Source organism: Zonotrichia leucophrys, chromosome 3 (genome assembly GCF_028769735.1).
Source record: "Zonotrichia leucophrys gambelii isolate GWCS_2022_RI chromosome 3, RI_Zleu_2.0, whole genome shotgun sequence".
In the NCBI taxonomy this organism is placed as follows: Eukaryota; Metazoa; Chordata; class Aves; order Passeriformes; family Passerellidae; genus Zonotrichia; species Zonotrichia leucophrys.
The window spans coordinates 1,746,326-1,767,248 of NC_088172.1; the positions used below are offsets into that span (position 1 = coordinate 1,746,326).

The window sequence follows — 20,923 nt, forward strand, 5'->3', positions numbered from 1 at the left end:
CTCACATTTCTCCCATTGCCCCCATCACCTCTTAAATATCTTTGCTGTTATGAGTTTGTCCGAACCTTACTCCTTGCTGTCTTTTTTCTTTTTTTCTTTCTTTTTTTTGGTCTGAAATTCTTTCAAGCAAAAAAATCCCATAAATTTCTTGTATTATCAATTAAAAGAGTTGTTGCTGAAGTCCTTGAAAGCTTTTGAAGTAGGTTCTTCCTCAAACTGCAGTCATAAAACTCTTCTTTTGCCACTCTCCTCTGACTATGCACCTCTTTTGTTTTTCCTTTTTCTTGTTATTTTTTTTTCTTATAAGTGATTCTCTTTGATATTACTTAAACCTTCAAAAGAAGTGCTGTGTTTTCTTTGCCCTTGGTGTTGTTTCAGCAGGTCTCTTAGATTTTCCCTCTGCATCTTATTCTCCTGGATGGCTTTTTCTGCTGACTTTCAATACGCTGTTACTCATCTTCAGTCACAGGTATCTAAGTTTCAGTCCTGGTTCCATGTCCAATGCACTTTGCTCCTTTGCCATTTTGTCTGTTTATGACAGTTTTTAACTTGGCGTGCCTTTGGCTTTCTCTTATCTTCTGAAACCTCTTTTCCTTTTTAAGACAATAATTCCTGTCTTCCCATTGCTTTGGGGACTTTTCTGTGTAAGTCTGACATGACAGTATCTTTTCTTTCGCTAGCTCTGGTACTCAGGCAAACTCCAGGAGCTGAACCCGGCGATCCATGGCTGTGCCTTCTGGCTCAGCTTTTTCTGTAATTCCTTGAAAGTTCATTTTCTCACTGAGCTTGGTATTTTCAGTTCATAGCAAAAACTGGCTGTGCTTTAGGAGCTCTGACACCTTTCTGAGGTTCTCATTCCCCATCTGTTTATGGTTCAAGGTGTCAGTACATAGGTACACTGAGGTTCAAGGTGTCAGTACATAAATACTGAGGAGACATCATGGCTTTACAAGAAATGGTTTCACTATACAAGGAACAGCTTTTCTAGTGGGGAAAGATGTCAAATTTTCTATTGCAAAGAACTTAGATTTTTGAAATGCGGTATGGTATTGAAAGCCTCAACACAAGATCACAAAGGGAATGCAGTAGTAGTAATTGTACAAAATTAGCAGCAACTCCACTTAACTAAAGCTAATAACTTCAAGCCAGTAGAGATACAACAACCCTTTTTTGAATTAACATGCTAGAAATCTCACTACTGGGATGAAAAATGTGGATGAGAAGTAACAATGGACAGCTTTATACAAACCATCTGTTCTTGCTGAGGCACTGTGAGTGGTGATTTCGAACTGCCCATTTTGTGCTTATTTCCATTCAGTTTTTTAACCTTTTGAAGAAAGTGCTTTTTGAAGTGCATTGTTAGTTTCTAAACTTTTACTCTTCTCCTTTGAGCTACTTTTTTAGGTTTGGCTGGACTGTGTTCTCTTCTGCTTTTGCAGTATTATCTCAACTGCATATTATTTACCTGTCATGAGCTTTTACCTTCTATCTATTAAAATTAAATGAATGTGCAGAATAGAGCCATGTATAGTTGTAACATTTTTAATTAGTCTGTGCATTGGGTGGTTACTGTGCAGTTGTCTGGAGATCAAGATTGTTTTATCAATTAGAATTTATGTTCTTAATTAAAATGTTGTCTTACACTACTGGTCCGCATTTAGTTCATTAGAAATAATTTTGAGGTGCAATAAATTTTTTAAATGTTTTGGAATAATTTTTAAGTGTCACCTTGCACAGATTTTTAATAGTTTACTCTTTCAAATCAGGATTTTTGTTGTCTCAGGTCAGAAACAAATTGTACTCAAACTTATATAGTCAGAACTAGTTCTGTGATGTATATTGCACTTAAAGCATTCACTTTGTCTGTAATTGTTCTCTATGTACAACAATTGACTTGAACTTTGCAGTACTTAGAAGTGTCATCTTGTTTTTCTGAGCTATCTTAAACTAAAAAAGAAACAGAGTAGTTAATTTAAATCTATTATATTAAATTGTCAGCAGTGAATTTGACAGGTATTAATTTCATCCATAAAAATGATGGATTAAATTTCTTTATTATCAGTTTTCCAGCTGTTATTTGGCTGCAGAAGCCGTGTGAAGATAAAAGTTTAATAAGCTTAGTTACTGGAGCTGTTGACAATGCTTTTATAGCCATGTCTTGAGATAAGATTTAATAAAACATTATTTTCTTCAGAGGTCTTTCTGGGACTTAGTACCTTGAGAATTAAGCTTGTCCTAGTACTTTTTTCCTTGGTGAAATAGTGTTTATACTATGCTTTGGACAAATGAGTCTGAGAATTTGCAGAGTTTATTAACATGTATTCTTCATCTAGATTGGGGTGTTTTTCTAGATTTTCATTTTAGAGCTTAAAAGGTTTATTTCAGCCTGAGTTTTTATGCCTCTGTATCTGCACAGATTGTTTCTCTTTCATCATCAGGTGTAGCTTATTTGCATATATATGTGTATATATTGCTTCTACATTTATATGTGTGCACATGTATGAATAAAAATAGACAAATACAGAAGGTAAAGTGACCTGGCAGGATAACTAAATTATGACTGATTTTATATGTTATTTCTCTGTCAATGTTAAATATTATATCTCTATCAAATGAAGAATTGAGGTTTTGGATCATTTTCTTTTCCAGTTTTTGCACAATTAGGGCCCATTTCTAGGTGTGGTTCCTTTAACATAATCACAAAGTAATTCAGTGATGGTGCACTACTTTTATGTTCTGCCTCTTCATCATTTATTTATGCTCTTCATTTCCACAATAACTGCTTTTTCAACTTTAAGGATATTATAGTTAATATAATCTTCTGCCTCTTTAAATGAAATTTTGTTTCTTACTTTAATTGAAAATAGTATATTGATGTGTTGTGCACTTCAAAAAGTGCTTTATATCAGATGTTTCATATTATTGTCAAATGATATGTATGTATTATTTTTCTCTATATTTTCTGGCCAAATTCATTTGACTTTCAACATATACCTTGTCAGCTGCCTTTATGAATCACTGAGGAAATTGCTGGAAATGGATGCCATAACAAGTTATGTGTATAAAACCCCATTATTCTTCAGTTAGGGAGCCTTCTAAATGTTTATGTGCAATGTTTCTATGCAGTATGCTAATTTCTGCATGTATGCTTGTATTTATATAACAGTTTGTCTGTATATGTGCACTCAGGTGTTCACAATGAGTTTATGTAGACCAGAAACACCAATTTAATATTTTCTTGTTACTTATGAGTACATGAGGTGTTCAGTTTATGTCTGCAGTCCTACACAGTGTTGTCAGTATTGGTAATTACAGCTATCTGAGGTATCAAGCTCTACTGTTTAGAATTATTCTTCTTCTGATATTATGAATTTGCATTGAATCATTAAAACAAAAAATAAATCCAGATGAGCAACTTCTCATAGCCTAAAATTTTTGTTAAATTGAGTAATTGATAGTTGCATCCTGAGCCAGTTGGTCTCTTCTGGATGACCCAAGTGTTGAGTTGCAGATTGACGGCATGCAAGTGTGGCAAAGGCAGCTTGACCAATCTTGCAGCCATGTATGATGAGTTTTAGTAGCTCTGTGCTAAAAGCTGCTTTTCAGATATGACACTGCAGACCACTAGCAGTCTAGAAGATTGGGGGAAGTTAAGTTGGTGCTTTTCTGTCAGCTGCACATTATTTTTCTCTAAGAATTCAATGGCAAGGTTAAATGATACTCCAGAAGATACGTTAGGCATTGTCAGTGGTTCAAAGCTTTTTAAAATTATTGCCCTGTAGATCTGAAAGAAATGGATCTGTATGCTTAATTTATCATCATAGTATCAACTATGTAAATAAAATATCTGATTTTTTGTCAAAACATCTGTAAATTTATTACCAAGGCAACTACTGTCCACCAAGACCTTATGCCTTTCACAGTCTTTTAACAGGCGTAACCTGAGAATCCAATGGTAATGTCTTTGATGGGTTTCAATTAAAAATACACAAAAACATAGGTTGTTGTAGAAAATAAAGCATTTTGAGGGACGCATGAGGATGGTAAATAAATTTTCACTAAGTTGCATCAGGAAATTTGCTTTATACTTCTAATCACTTTCCAGACTATGAAGTTTCTCATTTTTGTAATCATGTGGTGTTGAGAGTTTTCTTTGTGGCTACTGAAAAGGTGATTCCAGAATATATTACATTTGGATAATTGCATGCCTTTTAATCATGAGGTATTTATGATATTCTTATTTAGGCTAGGATATTTTGAGAAGGACTAGGTATGTAGCATGTGGGTTTAGGAACAAGATTCGATTTGTTCAAGCACAGTTTATTACCATTAACAGTAAATGCATCATTTAAGTTCTTCATAACTTAGTAAGTTTCATGTGAAAAACACTGCTTGTCCTTGAAAGCAGTTCTATATTTTTCTGATGATATAGAAAACCTGTTGATTGGGAGCAAAAATATGGATAAAGGTCTGTCTTTAAATCAGTGTTGATAAAAAATAAGTTAGAAATCATGACTTTTAGTCATGTTCTTTTAGTTGTTTAGTAGGTTTATGTTACCAAAACCAGAAGATAGAGGTGGCAACTGGCAACATGACAACTTTCTTAATCTTTTTTTGCTTAAGTAAAAGTAACAGGAATAGATATAGAGATTTCTCCAGTATCTTCTATGTTCCTTTCCTTCAGTAAAGCTGAAGGGAATCTGCTTATGACTACTGACTCCTGGGTCATTTTTGCATATTATGAATGTTAGAGATGTGAGTATAGGTTTGAAAACATAAGAGGAGACATGGTGAACATGAGAACTCTTAATCTAGAGTGATATTTGTTGAAAATATAGTTTATTATACCACAGAAACATATTTTGTTATATAAAGTCAAAATAGTTAGTGTCAAAACAGGACAAAGGGAAATGCTTGAAACAAATTATTGCATCATCTTGTTTTTCTAAAAAAAGATACATTGAAAAGCTGCTTATAATTTTGAATAATAATTGTCATTCAAGTCCATTGGCATCTGCAAAAATGCAATTGTTAACTGCCTAATGACATATATTTGCATAGTAATAGACTAGCTATTCTTGCTTAATTCTCTATACAAGAATAGTTATTGCTATTTCTATTTCTATCCTGTCAATTAAAATTCAGAATAATTTCTACTACCTGTAGAAGTCAGTAAAGTATTGTTTGTTTGTCTTATTTTTAATTCACCCTCTGCTTTAATTTTCACTCTATTCATTTTTCCTCTGCAGTTTGTGATATATTTGGCTAACGCTACAAATGGAAGATAGCACATATCCTATTACAGTGTTCTGAAACAGGTTTTCTTTAGCAGAAAATGTATATAGCTGTTGTTTAAAGGCAGAGTTGTCAAGTTTCATGTGGGCAAGTAATTTTCACTTGAATCATCCTCCTATAAGTACTGCTGTGTGAACGCTGGCTGTTCTCCAATGTAAAAGTTTGATGTCATGGGAGTTTCCTATTTTAATGCTGGAGGCTTAGTGTCACTTAAAGTCCACAACTGTTTTATCCATAGCCTTGAAATACATCCATATATCCAAAGCCTGGAAATGACAGCAAACCCCTTCAGTTCTACATAGTGGCAGAGGATGCAATGTCACATTTTACATGGGCATAGCAGAGTGCCTCTCTGAAATGCCTCTGTATTGCTACATGCAGCATACAGAACAAAAGGGAGAAATTAGGGATTTGCATCCCTGATTGCTGAGCTATCAGAGATGTGATGTGGTGCCTCACATGACTGAGTGCTGCAATGGGTGGAAACAGAATCTTGAGCAAGGTCAAGGTTAGGGCAGCAAGGAGCGTGTGGGGATACCTGGAGCTCTGCCTAGGGATGGGTGATGAGCCAGCTGAGAGTTCAGGAGGAGGATTAGCCAGTAGATATGTCGGATCTCAAGATCTCAGTCCTGAGGTGCTAAGCCACCGAGACCACCTTGGGGGGCTCGGGAGTCCTGGAATGTTCCAGAAGTGTCTGGTGGCTGGACTTTGATCCTACACAGGAGACGACAAGGATGAGGGCTTCACCGGGTGAATGGCGAAAAGATTAGCTAATTAGAGGGTGAGACACAGGGTTTAGGATTTCTGTACAGGGGGGTTTAGAGAAGTAAGATGGAGGAATTGGGGCGTGTCCTGTCCTCCTTCTTCTTCCTCTTCTCCTCCATCTTCTTTGGCCATGGTGGCACCTTTGGATTGGTTATTACTGAGAGTGCACCCAGCAATGAGAATAAATGGTATTGGGGAAAAATGATAAATATTGTACACGTAACAATGGGTATAAAGATAGGTGGCTGCCCGGGAGGGCAGCACAGTGTGCTCATGGCTGACTGCTGAGCAGAGCTCTGTTCGGCTGAAAGAACATCTTTTAGATAAACAATTAATAAACATAAAAACCGAAAGAAGAACTGAAGCCTCTTCTCGTCCTTCGATACGCGGGCTGTCCCAAGGCCACTCCGGGCCTTTCCAGGCCCCTCAAACAGCCAAGATAACCGGACATAGATAGACATAAGCAATGTTGATTTTGCTACAGACACTGCTCAGGAATAAAGTAAATGAGGACAGCTAGAAGAAGCCTCATGTTTGCAGTCCCTGGTCTTCTGGGGAGACTTTACCACTGCAATGTCTGCTAGAGAGACAGCACAGCAGAGCAAAAGCAATCCAGTAAGTTTCTGGAGTGTGTTGATGACAATTTCCCAACGTAGATGATTGAGAAGCTGGTGAAGGTTGATGCTTTACTGTACCTTGTATTTACAAAAAGGGAAAGACAGGGTGGGGATCTGAGTGCTGGGAATGTTTTGGCTGCAGTGACCAAGAGATGGTGGAGTTCAAGATTTTAATGGAGGGAACAAGGCAAAAAGCTGCACTGTCCTAGGCTGCATGAGAACACTTTGTCCTTCTCAGGAATCTTGAAAGAATCCTATGACAGGTGGTCTGGAATAGCTAGGGGATTTTCAGGAATCAGATCTTCCAAGCTCAAGAATAGTCCATCCTGATGTGCAGAAAATCAGGCAAATGGCCCAAGGCAAGTGTGGATGAGAAAGAAACTCCTGACAAACATGATAAGGAAGCAGACAGGAGGGTGAAGCAGGGACTGAAGACCCAGGAGTAATATAAAACCACTGTCCAAGCATGCAGAGATAGGAGTAGGAAAGCCAAACTCTGTTTGAAAGTGAATCTGGCAGGGTGTGTGAAGGGCAGCAAGAGGGGATTCCACAAGTACAGCAGCAGCAGCAGGAAGGCAGCTAAGGAAAATTATGGCTCTTTATTGAATGGAGCAGCAAACCTTGTGACATAAAACATCTGTAACACCGAGCTATTCAATGTTCTCCAATGGCTGTTCTCCAATGTAAAAGTTTGATGTCATGGGAGTTTCCTATTTTAATGCTGGAGGCTTAGTGTCACTTAAAGTCCACAACTGTTTTATCCATAGCCTTGAAATACATCCATATATCCAGAGCCTGGAAATGACAGCAAACCCCTTCTGTTCTACATAGTGGCAGAGGATGCAGTGTCACATTTTACATGGGCACAGCAGAGTGCCTCTCTGAAATGCCTCTGTATTGCTACATGCAGCATGCAGAACAAAAGGGAGAAATTAGGGATTTGCATCATTCCTAATGATGAACATTAGGAATGTTCATCATTAAAAGAGGAACAAATTCCTCTTTGCCTTGGTCTTGCTACTAAGATTTGCCTAGGAATCCCAGAGTCCCTGGGGCAAATGGGAAAAATCATAACAAACCTTATCCTTAGTCATACCCTTACTGTAAGAGAAATAAAAATTAAGAATAAGAAATATAATAGTATTTCAAAATTTGTGTAATAGAGCATTTTTAAGGATAGATGTAAAACACACCAGGCAAAAAGAAAGCAGGGCCAATAGGAAGATAATCAAGAACTTCCAATATAATGTCTCTACCAGAACCCTTTACATAGTTTCGTGAATGGCATGAAGATGAGCTGGGGGAGGTTTAGTTTGGATATTAGAAAAATATTTTTCACTCAGAGAGTGTTTGGGCGCTGGAACAGGCTCCCCAGGGAAGTGGTCACAGCACCAGCCTGACAGAATTCAAAAAGAATTTGGACAATGCTCTTGGGCACATGGTGAGATTCTTGGGGTTGTCCTGTGCCAAGCCAGGAGAAGGACTTTGATAATGCTTGTAGTTCTTTTCCAACTCAAAAAATTCTGTGATTCATAAACAATGAAAAAAATTAAGATGGGACTGTGCAATAAAGCATTCACTAGAGTAGTCACTTTTAAAGTAAATATACATTAAAAAAATTCCACATTAAAAAAAATACAGAAATTGAAATTATAGGGCACATGTCTAAACAGTACTATTATTGCAGATAAATAAATAAGTGCGCAATGCAGTAGTAAAAATATCTCTACAGTGGAGTAATTACCCCTAAAACCTAGTATATCAAAATAGAAAGGTAGATACATAAATAGTGATGATAAATAGATTTTTATGAGATTATATAGAGTGTTTTGAAAAATCCTAGGTTTTGTTTTAACAGGGATGATCAGAAGTAATTTATTTGAGTGAATAAATCAAAATTTAGAGAGTGATAATGGCAACCTATCAAGACTTCAAAATGTATCAACTTGCTGTTTTGATTAGCTGATGAAACATTATATATTTCTTTGTTATTAATTAATATTTTCTGTTAAAATATTGTATGGTATTGTGCAGCTTTGTTCTACAGCACAGTTTACTAAATATTTCTCTTTAATTTTATTTAACTTCTCAACCTTGAATGAAAAAATGAAAATTCATATATTCCAATCCACATTATTTAATGTCATGTGATGAGTAAATGCAGTCTGCCTTTAAATTGTGATTTTTTTTTTTTTTGTAGACAAGGAAGGATATAAAAAACGTCTCATTAGCACTAGTTTGTAGGCAGCTTAGTAATCCTTCAGTTTTCTGTAGTAAAAGATCTTAGTACTCATGCAAATTATATCAATATTTCTTTTAAATACAAGATGTACTAACATTAATTAAAATAATTAGAAAGTAAATTCAAATTCTCTTGTTGCCTTAGTAAGTGACAGCCTGTTCAGCTCTTTCCATTCCCATGGTGTTGTTTAATGTGCAGAAAGACTTTAATATGCAAAATACAAAAATCTGCTAAAGCAAAAATAAGATTTCTAAGTTAAACTTTTTAAGCTTTAGTATAGGTCAACTTATGACATTTCTTATTTATTGCTGTTTTTTTAGTTATAATTTCTGGATAGTTCTTCATGAGTTACTGGTGAGAGGAATAGGAAATCGCATTTATACACTGCTATGCTATCAGTTAGATCTGCTAATCTAAAATATCTTGATTTAGCATCATTTTTGATCAAGAGCCATTAGTGAGCTCTGTGTGTGTTGTTTTCATGTATATTTTGGATGTAATATACTTTCATTCTGTAAATGTTGGGCATTGCAATTTTGAACTGTTTCTTGGCAGTTAGGGAGAAATCCCAGCATGAGAGAAAAGAGTTTTATTAATCTTTAGAATTAGGCTACATTTTAGAGTTTTACTTAGTCTGTAAGGTGGTTCTATTTGATGTGGAGGGAAATGTTTTTAACATAAATAGGTGTCATTAGCAGTCCTTGGGGAAAAGCATTGAAAGTTTTTTAGGAATTGAGTTTTGTAAAATACTTGGGGAAGTTTTCATGCTGACCTCAAGGCAGAAGATGTTTGGACAGATTAATCTGTTGATCAGTATCCCTACCTGTTCATTGTCAGTAGAAGTAATACCCAGATCAAGAACCACATAAAAGAACATGCTATAAGGATTTAGCTGTGTGAAGCCAAACAGTCTTGAGGCTAAAATATAGATGCTTGTTTCTTTACCACATAATTAATATCAACATTGAATTAAATAAATTCATTCTTTAGTCTTAGTTTCTTTGAAAAGTATGAGGCAAAGTGGCTGGCAAAACCTAGGCCTTCTCTCATCAAGGAGAGGTGTTCAGTAAGAGAATTGCTGAACTCAAGCATTCAAGTCACCAGCACTTTTTATAGGAAGATGGAAAGATAACTGAAAGAGTCAGCATGTTTCCCCAGAAAAATGATGCAACATTTTAAGGCTATCATAGAGAATGTCAGTTTGAGATATGTATTTTCCAGTAGGAAAAGTTAATCCAAGCATCTTTGCTGTCCAAGGCAAAAGAAATGTATTTCAAGGTATTTCAAGGTATTTCAAGTACCTGATTATACATTTTTAGTAATAATGGCACACTTCTCTGCACTTTGGTGATGCACTAACATCTTTCATAAAGATTAAAACCTGGAATATGCAACTCTTTGGGGAATGCAAGCAGTTCCTGCTGTGAATTTTAAACAAAGTCTTCGGTAAAAGGTTTGATTTGTTTTATACTTTGCAAGAATTCTGAGGAGGTAACCTAGCTAGAGACATTTACTTTCTCCTTTCTTGTATATTTTTTATTATTTAAAAGCTTTGGTTTCAGGAGAGCAGCAGCAGACGCTTTCAGCACTAGGGCTATATACACCAGAGCTGGCTTTGAACTGCAAAGTACAGATCTAATTACACAGCTTGTAACTGTGGAACCACTTCTCTCTATTCTAAATTACTTTTCCTAACTTATTTGCATAATGTAATGCACAGAGATTTTGCCACTGAAATGTAATATTCTCTGACACAGTTAGGACAGGCTAAATTAACCCTCCTAAGACTATATTGCTGTCTTACAGTATATTTGAATGTTTACTGACTTCATTGGGGAAAAAAACATCCAACAAAATGTTATATGTCAATTTTTAGCTAGGGCTGGTTCTTAAAAAACATGTTGTGATGTACAGAGTTTACAAGATGTAACAAGATGTACAGAGATTGTTGTCTGTCTGAAAAGTTCTGGTTTTTTAGTCAACAATTTTGCAATCCCTGTAAATTTTTTCAGGTGTTGATATGTCATCATTTAACACATAAAAGCCAATGAATCCAGCTGTACATAAATCAGTGGCAGATAAATATCATAGAAAAGTGCTGCACATCTGAAAATTAATCTATAAGAACTGTAGAAAGGCTTCTGGGTAGAGGACAGTTGCACAATGCTTGTTTCTTAGTTATTGTCTGCATACTAAGGTCTTACTGAATGAATGATTGCTGTGGTGTCAGAGATTGCCATACACGTAGGCAGAAGCTTTAGAAATCATAACTGAAGTTTTATTCCAAGCCTCTGCTAACTAAAAGCAGAAACATGTGCAGGATTTTTTGTTTACACTTGATGAATTTATTGAAATTTATTGAGTATAATTGGCAGAAGAGAAAGGGAACTCAATGTGGTCCCAATCCATCTGTCCCATTCCAGTTCTTGAAGCATCTATACTGAGTGCCTCCGACTATCAAAATTTCTGAAGCCCACAGGGTTGTTTGTAGACATACATTATGGCAGGCAGTAATCAGAAAGAAAGAAAGAAAGATATTTTAGTTGTTTTTAGGTAAAAGACTTCAACTCTTTTTTAAGATCTCTTTACATTCTCAACAACATGAAAAAAAAAGTAAAAATATTTCTCTCAAACAGTTTGATTAGTGTTTTCATGGCTTTTGAATATTGCATTTGTGGTCCTGCTGTTAACAGTGGTAATATTCTTGTGGGCTTTTAACTGTGAGCATTGCAGAGTAGTTCTCTTCTGTTTGATTGGTCGTTCTTTTCTCACGAGCCAAGTTGTAGCATCAGAATGTTTATCAGCCCAGTATTTGTTTCCAGATCATTTAGGATGTGTCAAATAACACAACTCTTTACATCAGTGTTAATCTTAGTACTGTGTGAACATGAACTATTTATGGCCAACAATTGTTCTCTATTTTTAAGGACTTAAGAATTTTTAAAAGATACAATCTCCTCAAAAGCTCTTTGAAAATACTGAATAACAATGTAGGCAGGATCATCCTTTAATTGCCTTTGAATGGCATTAGTTTTCATCAGTATGTCATGTATTACCTAGTTTTTTTCATTCCCATAGGCAATATTTTGTAATTAAAGTTTTCATTATTTGACTAAACCTTTTTTATTATTTCTCATTGGCCCTGTTTCTTTCTGTCTAAAGGTGATGGTGTTTGTTCATGCTAGAAATGCTACAGTACGAACTGCTATGGCTCTTCGAGAAAAAGCAAAAAACAATGGTCATATTTGTCACTTCTTGTCACCCCAAGGGTCAGAATATGGACAAGCTGAAAAACAGGTAAGTGAATCATTTACACTGGTAGTCTTTTCAGTCTTGGAATTGATATTTTTTTCAAGATAGTCCAGCATGGGAATGGATGCAGCATTTTTGAGCTTCTGGGAAGATTTTGCTTTGAAAGTCACATGAGGTTGCTGAATTGAATAGGGGAGCAGAAGGAGTAATAGTAAAGGAGGAGCAAAGTCTTGTTATTTTCAGTTTGTTAAGATAAAGCTGATAATTGTGTTTCATGCAGCTTGTACTACTTGACAGTAACTTTCATGTTTGCAGCTAAGGAAGTCTCTAAACCACCAGTTTCAAGGAATATGCCATTATATCTGCTGAAAGAATATTTCCATAACAATTCTTAATTCTGTGCTGTGTGTGGCATTTATATTTGGTGATATCAACTGAAGTCTAAAGATTAGATTTAGCAGTGTCTTTTTAAGATCCCATGAAAAATAAGATTCTTTCTCTTTCCACAATTGATTTCTCCCCATGAACTTTAAAAAGATACTTACTGTAAAAGTTTTAATACTTATGGGATATACTTTCTTACACTGGCAAATATATCTATAAACTCTTCAGTATTCTGGACCTGTGAATTACAATCTTCTGAGGGTTTTAGGTTCTTATGTCTGTTGTTACTTATAATAAATATGTTACTTTATTATATACCTCTGAAGAGAATGTGAAAAGATTCATTCAGTCTTAGTAATTATGAATGGAGCATAGATGTTACAGTTGGCAGAATCAGATTTCTGAAACCTGGAGAAATCAGGATAAATTATGTTCTTTTTGGCAAGGTGCTTCTGAGAGCTATAATAAGTATTTTAAAATTATGCTCTTATAAGTTGATATCATTATATTTCATAACATAGCATATTTTAAAGCCCCTATTTTTCTAGTAGATGCTAGTATCTGCTGTATTATAAAAATAACATCAAATTTGAAGACCCCATGTTTCTACTATAGCACTAATTAATGCTGAACCTTTTTTCATTAGATTTCTTAGGAAAAAAACCTGAAACTCTTCATTTATTAAAAATAATGTTAGTTTTTTAATGTTAATACAAGAAAAAATTAAGCTACTGAAAATGCTAGTACTTATTTAGACAGTCAAAATTATTGCCAAAGAAATTAAGAAAAATTTTATGCTTATTTCAGCAGTGCAAATTTTGTGAGATATCTGTCAAAGAAGTATTCATCCAACTCACTGTGTATGTGAGTGAAAACAGCTCCTGTGTCTTTAGTTTTACTTTTCTGTAATTAATTAAATTAGATTAAATTAATTAGAAAGCATATTCCTGTGTCAATGGAAACCAAAAAACTGTCACAGAGGGAAGTTCTAAACCTGTTTGGAATATGTGTGATATGAATGTGGTTTGATGTTCTGTAATGCCTATTACTTGTGGAAATAGCAGCAGATTCCATCTCTGAGGCAGTGCATCGAATGCACCCGACTGGGAAGCACAGACAGGGAGGTGGAGGAGAGGGAGTTGTGTTCTCTGTTAGGTTGATCTTTGACTGTGCAGAGCCCCACAGTGAAACTGGACATGTGCAGCTCCTGTCTGGTTCTAGGTGGGAGCAGGAAGGAAGGGACAGGGAGGTTCTGGCTGGGATCTGTTGAGGATTATCTGTCCAGGCAGACATAGTGGTTCTGACTTACTCTGTTGGATACTGGGAGAAGTCTCCCCACTTCATTTTCAACCATTATCTGGGATAGTGACATTATTCAGGCCACCCATGAGGTTCATATGCTGCACTTAGGGACTGCTTTTGAGTCCAACCAGGCCCCTACTTTGCTGCTCAAGAATTGGTGACAGCCATTTCCATGAATGGCAAATTTCATTGTAGTGATTGAGTTCAGTGTTCAGAGGAAGGTTGTGATGGTAGACAGTGAGACTTAGGACTTGGGAGAGCAGTCTTTGGCTTATTTAGAGAATTACACAGTAGAATCTTCTGGGAAGCTGCCATGAATCAGACAAATCTCTCTGCTTTTACACTGAGGAAATGGCTTGAATAGAGAGACTGAAAACATCACTGAAAAGAGTGATGACTTGGCATCATGATTCAGGAAGTGAGGAAGGAACTGGGAAAGAGAGAGGTAAATGAAAGTGAGTACTTAAATTGTAAGCTTTACGTGCTATTCATAAAAAACGCAAGTAAAATATTGTCACTATATAGGTTCATGTGAAATGTACTTGTTATTCTAAGCAAACTCCCAAGAGAATTTGAATTCTTGTGTGGGAATACTACTCTTTTAATATGAAAATATAAGCATCATCCGTTTTTCAGGAAAAGCTGTAGACAAGATCAGTACTAATGGTACACACTTCCAAGTGTTCTTACAGAGAAACTTGAGGCAAGAAAATGTAATGTGCAAAATTATGGAATCTTTCCCAACAGAATTTTAAAAATTCTTATAAATCAGTACCTAGGAAGAGTGTGGAAGATGAGGCAAAATGCACTTACAAACCAGGCTGGTGATGATTGCCTGGGAAAGCAAGAACAAGAAGTGTGACTGTCAGTAACAGAACAAATTTATAACCAGATAAGAAGGAAAAGGCATGAAGACCAGAGTGTCCTGGTTCCAGCCAGGATTGGGTTAATTTTTTCAGTAGCCAAGAGAGGACCTGGAGATTATTCTGTGCCAACTCACATCATTGCTGGGTTTGGGGGCAGAGGGAAGGGGGTGTCCTCTGGGCAGGAGGGGATCCCTCTGGTCATGTAACACCAGTGCCAGCTGTCACACGTGAATTGTTCCCCTCTGTCCTGTGCCCTGTGTCATCATTACTGTTTGCTTTCTTCCCTTACTGCTGTTTCCAGTAAATTGTTCTTATCCCAACCCATGATCTTCACCTTTTTGCCTCCAGTTCTCTGTAGCTGCAAGGGGAGGCTGTGGGAGGGGGAGTGTAGCAGATAGGGCCTGGCGTTCGGAAGATCTCGTGATGTTACGGGAAGACAGGGCCTCTGCCCCCTTAGATAAGAAAATTAACATAGGAATGTAGCCCCCTAAACCGGATTCCGGTAACTTTCCACTTGCCCAGGTAACTTTCCATCCCTACTAACCATAGATGGTAAGGACAGACCCCCACCTGACGTAGAAGCCCCCTAGACTATAAAACCCCACGGGAAGAGAGAATAAAGGCCTTTGATCCTCCACCATATTGGTGTCCGCGTGTTTCTTAGGCCCGAGCGACCCTGGGGAAATGGGTCGCCGTGCTGTTTCCTGAAACCAGGCCGCCTGCCTTGTATCAGAAGGCAACAGGGGAGAAGCAAGCAAGCAGTGCATGGTTTGGAGACTCTCAGTGGAGAGCAGTAAATTGGGGAGTATCACCCCTAAACCACAACATGTAGCAATGAATCAGAGGGAATTGTGTTCTCAACCAAGGATGACATAATCTTCTTGTGTCTGTCTTGAGTCTTGCAATGGCTGTGAAAAGACAGAAGAACTTGAAATTCTTCCAATGATCAGCACATGTCATATGCACATATTACATGAGTGTAAATTTCGATTATTTTACTTCTTGTGCATGTAAGTGTGATCTAGATATTGGGGAAAATATTATTTTTTATTACTGTTGTTAGTATTTTACACAAATTAGACACTGCAGTGTACTTAAGGTTTCCTTCACTGTCACATATAAATAAATCAGTAATGGGAATACTAAAAATAGAGTGAAGGCCTAGTCATACTGCAGTCAGTAGCAAAACACCCCCAGTGACTTTTCCCAACATACTTCCATTTGTCCTCTTTCAGGATCCATTCAACAAACAAAGCTAAATTATATTCATTTCATTTACAATAAAAATTAATTACTTTGTTGATTCTGGCTCTGTTACCTAATAACTATGGTCTACAAAGGCAGTTTTCAAGATATTGAGGGAATTTGTGGTTTTATGTTCTCTGTTCATCAGAAACTTGCTGTTTAAACTAATATGAATATACTGTATTGAAATAATTATGTCACAGCATGTATCTTTGAGACATATTTTTATTTATATACAGTTAGCACAATAAAGATACTAATCAGATAAGATATATAGTCTGCCAAAGCAGCAACTGTGCATAAACAGCCATCAATAATCATAAAATGAGTAATATGCCATCAACATTTCTCTGAGCAATTAAGGCTCTTATATATGAAGACTTATGAGTACACCAAAGATTTCAGTGATTAGAGCATGTGGTGGGTTGTTATTAAAACTATTACTGTTCAATCTAAATTTTCTTTTTCTTTCTTAGCAGTAAATATTTCCAACAGAAGTAGCTATATTAAGAGCAGTAATGTATGTGCATCTCACCAAAGGGTTTTATCATCATGTATTTTGTCATAGGAGCTTTCAGTGCCAGTATTTTTAAAGATTTCAAAGTGTAACAGATAAAGAAAGACACAAGGCACAGTGAAGTCAAGTTGGATATAAAGAAGTTAGTTATTTTCCTTAACTTTCTGCTTTCTTTCCAATAACCCATCCTGGAATTAGACCCCGGAGCCTGGAATAGCAGTGCCTGAATCAAGTACAGTGCTACATTCAGGTATCCTGAAAGTGCAGAAGTTTTCTCCTTCAGTGGTAACTCTAATGCTGGAGAGGTTTGCTGGCTGAGGTACAAACTTCAATACCACATAGGGGTACACACACTTACAGGCTGAAGTGACTGTCATCAGGAATTGTATCTGTACAGTTTTCTACCATTACAACTGTTAGGAAAAAAAAAAAAAAGAGAATGTTATTGCAGACAACTGTGGTTCTAAACAGAACAAATCAGAGCTGCAGAAATACTGCAGGGACACACTAATGAATTCATAGTTTTTGTGTACAAGAAGGACCAGCTGTTGTGAGATGTTTATAATGTGATGTAGGGAATTGAGCAAGGCACAAAATTCTGTTTGAGCTCCAGTAACAATTTCTAAAATGTTTATAGCCTTGACATGTGTAATTCTTCATGTCTGAATTGGCCTGCCTAGAGCTCTAGACCCATGGTCTTATGCTAGTTCTCTTCATTGACTTAAATTTTTTTTCCCTGAGAAAGTTTTTATTAATTGAAATAGCAAATTATTGTTGTTAGAGGTAAATGAAGCTACTCAGGAAGTCTTTCAGTGGCAAAGTTAGAGGGGCCAAGAGATAATACTGGGAAGAGCATTCACACTCCTCTTCCTTAGGCATTTGCTGTTCAAAGCAGCTATTGCTCTAGACAGACTGTGTGTCTGACCTGGCACAGCATTTCTTACACCTTACACTATAAATCAGATACATTTTATGCAATAAGTTGAGTATTAACACGATAAAACACGACTTTTAAGAGCTCTTCTAGGTTCTTTTTAAAATCTATTCTCCAAACATGACCTGGTTTCTTTGTTCCTGAAACCTCCAAGGTCATCTGTAGGTGGGCCAAGGGGTGGTGTGGAACTGATCTGTCCTTGCAAGCACTTACCATTCCTTCAGAGTGTTTCTATTTCCAAACTGTACCTTTAATCAGCATGTTCATATTTTAAGTTTTTGATCACTGGTACAAATATTAAATATCCATAGGTCAAATTTGATCTCTGAAGACATTGACATTCTGTCATGTAAAAGTTCCTGTATACAATTAATTTCTTCAGTCATCATTGCCTGGTTTTAATCACTTTAATAAATGAAATTAATTTTATATAGTACTTAATTGCCAATGCTGCATCATATAAATGAAATTTCTGACAGAAGTTTAACTGTATTATATCACTGCTGTGTGATGCAGAGTGATTAATCTAAGCTTCATAATGATAATATCATGTTTGTCTGACAAGAGCTATCTTGTATAAATGGATGTTTATTGGCACTGTTCCTAAATTTAGCAGACTACAGGCCATTCAGTCTTGCCATTTCATTTGACATGAAATTTAGCAATACCCGGCAGAGAATAATCTTGATAATGTAATAGAGTCCTTATTTTGTATTCTGTATGTAGTTTTTGCTGTAATGGATAAATAACATACTTAGAATCATCTGAAATCCAGTATATGACTTACAAGAATAAGTAATACTCAAACAGTTCTAGTCTAGACACAGCAAATGGAAGTAAAGGCTACTTCACAGGATGAACTGAAAAAGTAGAATAGTTAATAGCATTGTATTCTGTACTGGCCTTAAAAATCCAAGCAATTACTAATTCTCTTAATTATCTGTCAAACATTTTTAAACTATTAGAAATTAATTTTTAGAGAGTATTCATCAAATATTTAATGTGTAATCATTTGCCTGACATTTAATTATTTCAGAGCAATCCTAATTTTATTTTTGTTTTACTAATAACGTATCTAATATTTGATATGCCATTAAAAAAACTATAAAAATAAAATGAGGATATGTATTCAAATACATTAGCTATAATAAATGTCAAACATATATTGAAGTTTCCTATTTGTTTTATAATTACTATATTTTTTTATTTGTGAAAAATATTTGCTAATTGTCTTTCAGAGAAGGAAGCAAAGTGCTCTGTATTTCTTTCATGGGATATTTTATTCAGTAGTCCTGCTTGAAGGTCAGAGACAAAATTCACAATAAGATGTGATCCTAAAACATCAGGTGTTAAAGAAAAATGTGCTCTGTATACAACAGTTCCACTGTTTTAATGAATCCTGAGCTGTGGAATTTAGCATTGTTATTCAGATGGACACTTCGATTTTAGGGAGGCCTTTTTATGGAGGGATATATTGTGAGCAATAGAAAAATAGTGCCTTCAGTTTTTTTAGCAGTATTCCTAGATATTAAAACTAAGTGTTAGCTGTTGTAAACTGAAATAAAAAGTTGACAGAAACAGTAAATTTCTTTTTGCTTTTGCTTTTCCTGACCTTTAAAAAGGAAAACCGCTTGAAGTTTGATGTATATTTTTGTTATTATAATAGTTACTTTTTTATGTGTCATTCTGGAAATTGTATTTGCACAGCTTTAAGTTTGTAGTTCTACTTTCAGCTTGATGCTCTGTGTAGTCCTGTGTATTGTTTACAGCCTGCTGGAATTTTCTAGTGTTTTTATTATGAATCAGAAGGTATAAACTATATGGTATAGACTGAATTCTGTTATCAGCTGTATTTCTGAAAACCAGTCTCTTATCCAAGGATTTCAGACTTCTTGTCTCTGAGGCTCTGATGGTACAGCACTGATGTAACAAGTAACAGTCTTCTGCTATGCTGTGAAAAAATAAAATGGACTTTCCCCCCCACTAATCTATGGGCTTGATTGTATATTCTGTTTTATCTATCATGAGTGTCAGCTTGATATGCAACAATGCTTAGTTTCATCCTGTTTATCACTGGAAAGCCACCTCATGAATATTTGTTCTACTTCCAGAAGCTGCACTGCATTAGTAATGGATCTCCTACAAGAAAAATGGGTTAGCAAACCTTTTTCTAGAATGATCTCTGAGGTTGCAAATACAGCTGACAGGGGTGCTGATGTTTTTCTTCAGGGAACTACTGAAAGAGGTTTTATGCTTTTGTACAGAGCTTCTCAGCTATTTCAGAGTTATTCAGGTTAAAATCAGTAATGGATTTAACCACTGTAAATATAAGATTTAATGCCTTTTCTTACTAATCCTCCATGGAAATGCTCTGATAAACTCTGGGATAATGTGTTGCCTATAGCATCCCCTTTCATTGTTGACAAAATTCCTATTAAATACTAAATGTGCTTAGTAAGATCATTTGAAACTGTTGTCATATTTATAACATGATTAAACGTCTCTCCTTTAATGAAGTCTACTGCAGTCTTCTGCAAGGTAGTGCAGTCTTTGCATTCGGTAAATTCAGACCTTAAGGAAAATAAATTTGTTTAAATGTTTTATTAGTGCTTCAAAATATAAAAACTGAAATTCAAAGTTATACTGTTTAAAAGAATGTCTTTATTAGGTAATTCTCTTTAAATCTAAGACTTTTAAAATATACTGAAACTTCTTTCTCTGTGGGGTATGGGAAGAATATTAGGCTAATAGAGGTTCCTTGATGTCAGGCTATGACATTGCTTGCTGTAATGAGTAGTTCTAACAAGTTATTTGGTTGATGCTGCAGTTACATCAGGGGTTTGCACAGTCAGTAGCAGCATATGTGTATTTCTTTTAAAATCAGCATAAATGTTGATGTTACTGTAAAACTAACTGATTTAAAAAATGAATTTATTAAAGCTTTAATATCTCTTCCCATTTTCCTATGCATTCTTAGCTATTTCTTATTTTTTGCATCAGCAATTGTGATCTCTTTGTCTTTCCTGAAATTTTAACTTCATTCTGGACACTGAGAGAGAAAAGCCACACAACATTCCTTTTTTAACTTGACTGTGAAAATCTCCTTCAGTTTGCTATTAGGATGCTTTAACATGTAATCCAGATCAAAAAGTTTGCTATATCTTTTCCCAGTAGTTATTAATCAACAGCTTCCCTGGATAAGAGGATTTCAACTTGAAATCTCATCCATTGTATCAAGTATATTTGGATATTGAATAGCTGTGCTAATGATAAAAAAACAAATTATCAACTTCTGAGACATTTGGGAGGGAAAAGCAAAAACAAAACCAGTATGACTGTTTTAATTTTCACAAGTCTGGGGACCAGGACTGCATTCTTTGTACTTCAGCAGCACAGCCTACTACTCGCTTTTCATTTCTGCCAGCACTTGTTTTCACCATGTGTAATCAGGTCAGGTGTATATTAAAAATATGTGAGTTATCTTGAATGGATAAAGCTCCCTTT

General features: G+C 35.8%; 1 protein-coding gene across 2 annotated transcripts in view; it reads left to right on the plus strand.

Annotated features, from left to right (window-relative positions):
- Positions 1 to 20,923, plus strand: part of ASCC3 (activating signal cointegrator 1 complex subunit 3) — a 267,328-nt gene that overhangs the window by 123,591 nt on the left and 122,814 nt on the right. For both annotated transcript variants that reach the window (XM_064707226.1, XM_064707227.1), the window contains exon 14: positions 12,082 to 12,216. In XM_064707226.1, coding sequence (XP_064563296.1) covers positions 12,082 to 12,216 — 135 coding nt within the window. The remainder of the gene's footprint in view (positions 1 to 12,081; positions 12,217 to 20,923) is intronic.